Below are 8,494 nucleotides of genomic sequence, written 5' to 3'. Positions count from 1 at the left end.
GCCGTCCTCAGCCTCGGGGGACGCTCCGTCGGTGTCCGCCGTCCTCACCCCGGGGGATGCTCCGTCGGTGTCCGCCGTCCTCAACCTCGGGGGATGCTCCGGCCGGTGTCCGCCGTCCTCACCCCGGGGATGCTCCGTCGGTGTCCGCCGTCCTCACCCCGGGGATGCTCCGGCCAGTGTCCATCCCTCCGCGCTCCGCTGCGCCTCTCCCACGACCTCCGGCCGCACCCCTTTTATAGTCCCGCCAAGCCCCGCCCTCTCTGTGCCAGCCAATGGGAGCTCGGTGACGTTTTGGGGGTGGAGGAGCAGTCTGTCTCCGCCCTGTGTGATATCACAATGAGGGGGCGGAGCCAGGAGAAGCAAGCGGCCTGATTGGTGCGGACGGGGTTTCCCGCGCCAATTGGGCCCGGCGGCGCTGATTGGTTGGTTCGAGGTTGAGGGTGGGGCAACGCCCGGGAACGGGCGTGGCTGACGTGCGGGGGTCCCGACCCCGTTCCGGGGGTACCCGGGCCCACGGGGAGGGGTCTCTGAGGGTCCCGGCCCCAATTCCGGCGGTGTCCGGGCCCACGGGGAGGGGTCTCTGGGGGTCCCGGCCCCGTTCCGGGGGTACCCGTGCTCATTCCGAGTCCCAGCCCCCCGTGACCGGGAGGCGGGGCCACGCCTCCTTAGTGAGATTCCCCGCCCCTTCCCGAGCTCTCGCGAGAGTTGGCGGCGCGGGCGGGGCCGGTCCCGCCAGGAGCCGCCGCCGCCGCCGCTCCCTCAGCGCAGCCCGGCCCGGCCCGGCCCGTTCCGCTCCCTCCGCCCGGCCCCGCTTCCCTCAACCCTTTCCGCTCCCTCAAACCGGCCCCGCCTCCCTCCGCTCGCTCCCTCCGCCCTTCCCTCTCCCGCATCCCGGCCTCTCTTCCTTCCGCCCGATCCCTCAGCCCTTCCTGCTCCCGGATCGCGGCCCCGCTCCCTCAGCCCATTTCCGCTCCCCTCAGCTCTTCTCGCTCCCTCAGACCCTTCCCGTCTCCCTCATCCCGTTCCCACTGCCTTCAGCCCGGCCCGGCCCGTCTCGCCATGAGCTTCCTCTTGTGAGTGTCCGGGCTCTGGGGAGGGTCCTGGGGGCGGCCCCGAGGGGTCCGTGGGAAGGGGCAGCGAGGGGCCGGGGGAGCGCTTGGACTTGGTCTGGGCGAGGTTGTTTGTGGGGGAAGCGTTTGGGGAGGGACGGAGGGCTGTTCTTTGAGGGGGTTAAGGAGGGGAAGGAGTTCGGGGAGGCAGCTGGGTGCCGTGGGGAGGGGGTGTTGTAGGGATTCCCGAGGGGAGGCCTGGGCTTTGACTGGGCTTTGAGGAGGATTTGGGGGGGGTCAGAGGCCTCCAGGAGCTGAGGAAGGCTCATGAGGGCTCCTGTGGGAAGGTTTAGGAGGAATCGCAGAGTGGTTTGAGCCCTTGGAAAGGATCCTTGGGAATGTACAAGGAGGGGCTTCCTCCGCTGAGGGAAGGCTGTGACAGGACCAGAGGAAAGAGCCTCAAGTTGCACCAGGAGAGGTTTAGATTGGATTTTAGGGGAAAATTCTTCACTGCAAGGGTTGGAAAGGCTGCCCAGGCTGGCGGTGGAGTCCACATCCCTGGGAGCGTTCCAAACACGGGGGGATGTGGCACTCGGGGACAGGGGTTAGTGGCCACCGTGGGGGTGGTGCTGCACCGGACTCGATGATCTTGGGGATCTTTTCCAGCCTTACTGACTCCATGGTTCTGTGGCTAACTGGAAATGCTTTTTCTCTCGTCAGTGGGAGCCGGTCTTCGAAAACATTCAAGCCAAAGAAGAACATTCCCGAGGGATCCCACCAGTATGAGCTCCTCAAACACGCCGAGGCCACGCTGGGCAGCGGCAACCTCCGGCAGGCCGTGATGCTGCCCGAGGGCGAGGACCTCAACGAGTGGATTGCGGTGAACAGTGAGTCCTCTGAGAGGGGGAAAACCCCAAAACCACGGGGTTTATCCTTAAACAAACCCCTGAATTCCCCTGGCACGCTCTGCTGGGGTGGCTGAGGTGGGATAAAAGCAGCGGAAGCAGGGCCCACGTCAGGGGGGTGTTGTGCAAGAAGGAAGAGACGGAGCAGCACCGGTGTGGTTTTGGGGTGGCTTTTGACGAGTTCAGGCTCACAGAGGGGATTTGGTTTGTGAATGGTTATTTTTGGAATTATAATATATATATATATAATATAATAAAATAGTCCAGGGAGAAAACGGAGCTCTATTCCCCCCAAACTCCAGGATTGTAGAGTTTCTTTTTTGGTTTCTCTTTTCAAATCCAATTTGCTTTGAGCAGCTGCTCCCCCTGGCCTTGACCTTTGCTTCTTTCGAGGTTAGAGGAGGGGGGAAAGCAGTTTTAAGCAAGGAAGGTAGCGATTCAGGCCAGGAGGGCTCAGCCTAAGGAAGGTCTCAAATCAAACCAAATCAATCAGGCTTTTGAGGAGCCTGGAAGCTAAATCTGCTTTTCCCATGGAATGCTAAGTGGAGCACGGGGTGGTAGCCAGGGGGTGAAAAATGGGCGAAGCAATCCAAATTCCTGGATGGCTGAGGTGTCTCGAAGCCGGGTGGTGTTGTAGGGAAGGGTTTGGTTTTGCCAAGGCTTTTGTGGGACGTTGGTGCTGTGACAGGAAACCCTCGGAGGTGCTGCGGCCTCTCTCTGCTCACACCTTGTCACCCTGAGGTGTTTTCCCTTGGCAGCTGTGGACTTCTTCAACCAGATCAACATGTTGTACGGAACCATCACCGAGTTCTGCACCGAGAGCAGCTGCCCTGTCATGTCTGCAGGGCCCAGGTGAGGAGGGCTGGGGGCTGTGGCCGCAGCTCCTGCCTGAGGGAGCAGGGAGGTGTGTGGAGGAAGAAGCTGGAAAGAGGATGGGACGTGTCCAGGTGGAATCAAGGTGCCACGTTTTGCCCCTCTGGTGTCATTCGTGGTCACACCATCTGGGTGTGTCTTTGCCCCGTCCGTCCTGCCCTGTGTTTGGAAGGTGGTTGTTGGAAAAGGTCTTTTCTTAAATTTTTAAATGTTAAAGGAAATGAGAGATCTGACTTTGCTGGGAGGGACTGGTCTTGCTGCCAGAGTCTGAGGGAATCCTGGAATGGTTTGGTTTGGAGGGGACCTTAAAGCCCATCCAGTCCCACGGGCAGGGGGCTGCTCCCAGCCCTGTCCAACCTGGCCTGGGACCCTTCCAGGGATGTGGTGGATTTTCAGGAGGCACATTTCATCAGCTCTTAATTTAACTTAATAACTTAATTTAATAATGTGGTGGAACTGCTCTGTAGGAGAAGGCTGTGGCCTCGGGGAAGGTAGAAAGAACAGAGTGAGGCCTTTTTGGGGGCACCTGGTTGGTTTGAGGCGTGAATTCCCGCAGGGATGCCAGGTGTTGGTTCTGCACTTGTGTGTTCTGCCAGGGCAAAGCCACAGCTGGGAATCCTCCCCGGGAGGTTGCCAAGGCTCTCGGTTTGTAAGCCCAGCACCCTGTGGGTGCCGTGGAACACCCTGCCCTGCTCTCCTGCCCCGCAGGAGCTGCGCTGCCAGTTCCTGGCTCTATTTTTGGGGCCGTTTCCTGTAACAGCTTCCTCTTCGAGTGGCACCGCTTGTTTGCGCTTGTGGTCGGCTGGGAGGCGACAGCCAAGCACGGAGGGGTTTCCTGCTTTTCAGGGACCTCGGAAAAAAGGCCTCGGAGAAAAGGGGATCGTGGTGGTGTGGGGTGATTCCAGGCTCTGCCGTGGGATCCAGAGGCTCCAAAAGCCTTTGGCTCAGGTCGCACACACAATCACCAGGTTGGAAGAGACCTTGGAGATCACCGAGTCCAACCTAACAGCACCTCAGCTAAACCACGGCACCGAGTGCCACATCCAGTCCTTTTAAACACATCCAGGGACCGTGACTCCACCCCCTCCCCGGGCAGACGATCCCAGAACTTTATCACTCTTTCAGTAAAAAACCTCTTCCTAACATCCAGCCTAAACTTCCCTCGGCGCACCTCGAGACTGTGTGCTCAGTTGTTTCCTGGAAAAAGAGACCGACCCCCAGCTGACTGCAGCCTCCTTTCAGGGAGTTGTAGAGAGTGATGAGGTCACCTCTGAGTCTCCTTTGCCCCAGGCTGAACAACCCCAGCTCCCTCAGCCCCTCCTCACAGGGCCGGTGTTCCGAGCCCTTGTGTCCAACCCTCGGGGAGAAGATCCGAATTCCTGGAGGGTGTCTGAGAGCCCCAGAGGGGAGTTCATCCAGGGAGTGGGTGACAGCCCTGGTGCTGCTGCTCTGGTCAGCTTCTGGCTCGTTTGAAGGAAATGATGATGTCAGAGGAGGCTGCCACAGAGCTGAGGTTCACTTTTAACATCCTCCCGAGGGCACCTCTGATCTCTGGGGCCAGGGACGGGATCTGATGGAGTGGCTGGAGCTGAGTCAGGGGGGTTTAGGGTGGATTTTGGGAAAGGTTCTTCCCCCAGAGGGTGCTGGGCACTGCCCAGGCTGCCCAGGGAATGGGCATGGCCCCGAGGCTGCTCCAGGAGCATTTAGACAGCGCTGCCAGGGATGCCCAGGGTGGGATTTTGGGGGGTCTGTGCAGGGCTAGGGGTTGGATTGATGATCCTGGTGGATCAGCACATTCCATGATTCCGTGACGTTTGAGGGTGGCCGGAGGGGTCAGCACCGACCGTCGGCTTGGGCCGGGAAACCCAAACAGGCCGAGCTCTGCTCTCCTCAGCCCCGAGCGACGCAGGTGTTGCTTGTGGCACCAGGAGGGAGTCCCAGGGCCTGAAATGCCGCTTTTCCTGCGGGAGCCAGGGCTGAACCCCCACCCCACCCCACAGGTACGAGTACCACTGGGCGGACGGCACCAACATCAAGAAGCCGATCAAGTGCTCGGCGCCCAAGTACATCGATTACCTGATGACATGGGTGCAGGACCAGCTGGATGACGAGACTCTCTTCCCCTCCAAGATTGGTGGGTGCAGCTTTGTGACCCAGGCTGGCCCCTCCTGGCTGAGCCACGCCCTAATCCCTGCCTGTCCGTGCATTCCAGGCGTCCCCTTCCCCAAGAACTTCATGTCGGTGGCCAAGACCATCCTGAAGCGGCTGTTCCGGGTCTACGCCCACATCTACCACCAGCACTTCGACTCGGTGATGCGGCTGCAGGAGGAGGCTCATCTCAACACCTCCTTCAAGCACTTTATCTTCTTCGTGCAGGTGAGCCGGGAGGGGTTTCAGCTGCCCTGGTGGCTTTTAAAGGATTCGGGTTTAAAGCACCCCCTGGGAGATAACCCCAGCTCCACCTCCCAGCCCAGCTGAGCCCTTCGCGCTGCTGGGCTTTTGTGGGGTTTTTTTTCAGGAATTGAGGCCTGAGTTGGCTATAAGTGCTCAGATTTCCCTCTCAGGTTTTAATTATCAACCTGCAGCCAACAAAACCAGAATTGGAGGAGAATTCAGGGGGTCTGTAGCTCCAGAATCACCTTGGAAGGAGCAGCAGCAGCCCCTCTTTTCCCTCTCGGTCCTGTTCCGTGACTTGCTGTGCATCCCACATTCGATTCTAACGTGGCTCAGGTTTCGTTGCCCTGAAATGGGATTTCTCCACAAGAAGCAGGAGCCGTGGCTGTCCCAGGAGCTGGCCCAGCATCTGCAGGGTGACACTTTCTCCAGGTTCCCTCAAATTTTGTGTCTCCTTTTCCCCCGCCAGGAATTCAACCTGATCGACCGGCGGGAGCTGGCGCCGCTGCACGAGCTGATCGAGAAGCTGGGCTCCAAGGACAGATAAAAACATCCCCGGGAGGACCCTTCTGGCCGCTCCTTTTCCGCTTCTTCTTCAGCCACCTCCGCGCTTGGCTCCAGCGGCGCCGGACGGCACCGAGCGGCCTCGCCGCTGCTCTGCAGCCCCCACTGGGCTTTCCTTGCTCGAGTCCGGCCTGGGCGGAGGTGGAGCTGGTTCTGTTTCACACAGGGTGACCTTCCAGGTGCTGCCCAGCCACTTTCTGCTCCCAGAGCTCCCCTCTGGACTCCACAGCCCCACCAGGGCACGCCCAGAGTGGCTCAGCTTAATTTTGGAAGTGCTTTTTTTTTTTTTTTTTTTTTTTTTTTTTGGATAAAAGAGGTGCACTTTGGCCCAGAGCCTTAAGCTCCCCGTGGCAGCAGCAGTGGGGGGTGAGGAGGAGAAGTGCCTGGCCCCAGGGGGGGCTGTCCCTGTCCCTGGGTGGGAGGAGCAGCTCTGGGATGTCCCACGGGAGGGGGAGGTGAGGGAGGGACCCTCCTGTGTGGCAAAGGCAATAACAATAATAATAATAATAAAGTTTCTTCCTGCTCTTCTTTCAGAGGAAGAGGGGCTGCTCCTCTTCTTCCCCCCTCCCACGGGGCCCCGAGTGAAAACCCAACACTGGGTGGAGCTCACATCCAGGGAGAGGCAGCCCTGGGCCCCTCCCGGAGCGTTTATTGGTGGTGCCAGCAGCCTCAGGGCTTGGGGGCCGAGGTGAAGATGCGCAGGCCGTGCATGTGCTTGATCTCCTCGCTCAGGGCCTGCAAGGCAAGCACAGCTCTCAGGGCAGCTCTGGGCCAGGGGCCGCACCCTCGGGAGCACCGGAGAGAGTCACATGGACTCCTGGTGCTGCCACACCCCTGGGCACAAACCAAACCCTGCAGGGCTGCTGCACCAAATCCAAACTGCCCTGCAGGCCTGGGGACCCTGCACAACAGCCCAGCGATGTTCTGCCCCCAGAGGGTGCTGGGCACTGCCCGGGCTCCCCGGGAATGGGCACGGCCCTGAGGCTGCTCCAGGAGCGTTCGGACACCACTCCCAGCGCGGGGTTTTGGGGTGTCTGTGTAGGGCTGGGAGTTGGATCGATGATCCCAGTGGGCCCCTTCCAGCTCAGCAGATCCTGTGATTCTGATTTATTTATCCCCAGGACGGGTGGGCTGTGCTGAGCCCCTCACAGTGGGGCACCCACGGGTGTCTGTGCACACACAGCACCCAGAATTAACTGCACACTCATCGCCCCGTTACCAGGAAGGGCTGTGCTGTCTCCTCAATAACCAGGGAAGGGTTGTGCTGATGATTGGGGTGGTAAAAAAGGGCTACATTCATTATAGGGGAAAGTGCTGCAGTCTGAGACGTCGTGGCCCTGCTCCCGTTCCCTCACACCCACTCGGTGCCCCAGGGCACCCCCGGAGCCCCCTCACCTGGTTGACCATCTGGTGCTGCTGCACCGTCCGCTTCTCCCGGAACTCCTCGGACTCGATGTGGATCTCGTACATGGCGCCGCAGCCGCCTGAGAAAGCCAAGCCCAGGCCTGAGCACAGCGAGGCACCTCCGTGCCCCCACACTCCTGACCCTCCTGGGGGTCCCCGCAGCCAAGGGAGGGCTGGAGACCGACTCGGCTCCTCCCCCGTGAAGCGCAGGGCTGGTTTGGGACCATAAAGAGCTTTTCCCGTACCTGAGATATCCACAACCTTGATGGCCGAGGCCCGGGGGAACTTCTCCCGCAGCACCCGGGCCAGGCGCGACTCCCCATCCGTGTGAGAGGCGAAGCTGCGCCAGGAGCGGCAGCGCAGCCAGAGCTGGGGGGCAAAACAGCCTTGAGAAACAGCCCGGGGGGACCCCAAATACACGCAGGGGCTGCGCTCACCGGCAGGGGGAACGGCGGGAAGGGGAGGGAAGGCTGATCACCAGCACCGGGGGAAAGGAGGGGAAAACCGGGGGATAGGGGAGAAACCGGAGGATGGGGCGAGGGAAACAGGGGCTGCCTTCCATTGGCACCGAGAGGAGGCGGGAAGGGGCTACCTGTGCCTGGGGGACATTGTGAGGAGCGGAAGCACGGGGGGTACTAGGAAGGGGGGAAAACCGGGAGATGGTGGGGAAACCGGGAGAAGGAGGGATGGAAACGGGAGCGGCCTTTCCCCGGCAGCGGGGCGAGGGGAGGGGGAGGCGCTTCCTCGACCCCAGCACAAGGGCTACCAAGGGGGGGTACGGGCGTGAGGCGGGGATGGGGCACCTTCCCCCAGAGCGGGGCCCCGGGGAGGGGTCACTTTCTGTGAGGGGGCGGTGGGGACCTTCCCCGGGCCCGGGGACTCTCACCGTGAGGGGGCGCGGGCCGCGTTGACCAGCACCGGGGGGACACAAGGGGGAGACGGGCCGGGAGGGGGGCACGGGCAGAGGGAAGGAGGGAGGGAGGGACACAGGGACAAGGACACACGGACACGGGGACTGACGGACACTCACCGGACCCCGGCCCAGCCCCGCCGCCGCCATCCCGGGGCGCGCGCCGGGGTCACCCTCGGCCCAGCCAATCAGCGAGCGGCGAGCGCAGCAGGGGCGGGGCCAGCTCTGCGCCGCCCGACCGCCCCCTGGCGGCTCGGAGGACCCTGGCGGGGACCCGACGCCCCTCTCATGGGGCCCCCCCCCAAAGAGCCCCCTCCTGACCCCGCAGGGCCCCCTCCTGACCCCCCCCAAAGAGCGCCCTCCTGACCCCACAGGGCCCCCTCCTGACCCCCCCC

At 61.7% G+C, this 8,494-nt stretch overlaps 2 protein-coding genes across 2 annotated transcripts; one reads left to right on the top strand and one right to left on the bottom strand.

Moving 5' to 3' along the window:
- The first annotated feature begins 763 nt into the window (after nucleotides 1-763).
- LOC121662229 (MOB kinase activator 1A) lies at nucleotides 764-6,318 on the top strand. The gene is made up of 6 exons (XM_042023163.1): nucleotides 764-1,073; nucleotides 1,770-1,936; nucleotides 2,713-2,806; nucleotides 4,828-4,961; nucleotides 5,040-5,203; nucleotides 5,691-6,318. The coding sequence occupies exons 1-6, from the start codon at nucleotides 1,060-1,062 to the stop codon at nucleotides 5,766-5,768; spliced, it is 651 nt and encodes a 216-aa protein (XP_041879097.1). The 5' UTR covers nucleotides 764-1,059; the 3' UTR covers nucleotides 5,769-6,318.
- A 67-nt stretch (nucleotides 6,319-6,385) lies between these two features.
- BOLA3 (bolA family member 3) lies at nucleotides 6,386-8,297 on the bottom strand. Its single transcript, XM_042023164.1, has 4 exons — nucleotides 8,220-8,297; nucleotides 7,435-7,558; nucleotides 7,181-7,269; nucleotides 6,386-6,520 (listed from the first exon to the last, which is right to left on the bottom strand). Exons 1-4 carry the CDS (start codon nucleotides 8,247-8,249, stop codon nucleotides 6,455-6,457), a joined length of 309 nt encoding a protein of 102 aa, XP_041879098.1. The 5' UTR covers nucleotides 8,250-8,297; the 3' UTR covers nucleotides 6,386-6,454.
- Nucleotides 8,298-8,494: the final 197 nt, after the last annotated feature.

The sequence above is a fragment of the Corvus kubaryi genome, unplaced genomic scaffold (genome assembly GCF_017639235.1).
Source record: "Corvus kubaryi isolate FWS band 111438036 unplaced genomic scaffold, C.kubaryi_AGA036_p1.0 37237, whole genome shotgun sequence".
Lineage (NCBI taxonomy): Eukaryota > Metazoa > Chordata > Aves > Passeriformes > Corvidae > Corvus > Corvus kubaryi.
Note: the sequence above shows the minus strand (reverse complement) of the source record. Positions and strands in the feature narration are given on the sequence as shown.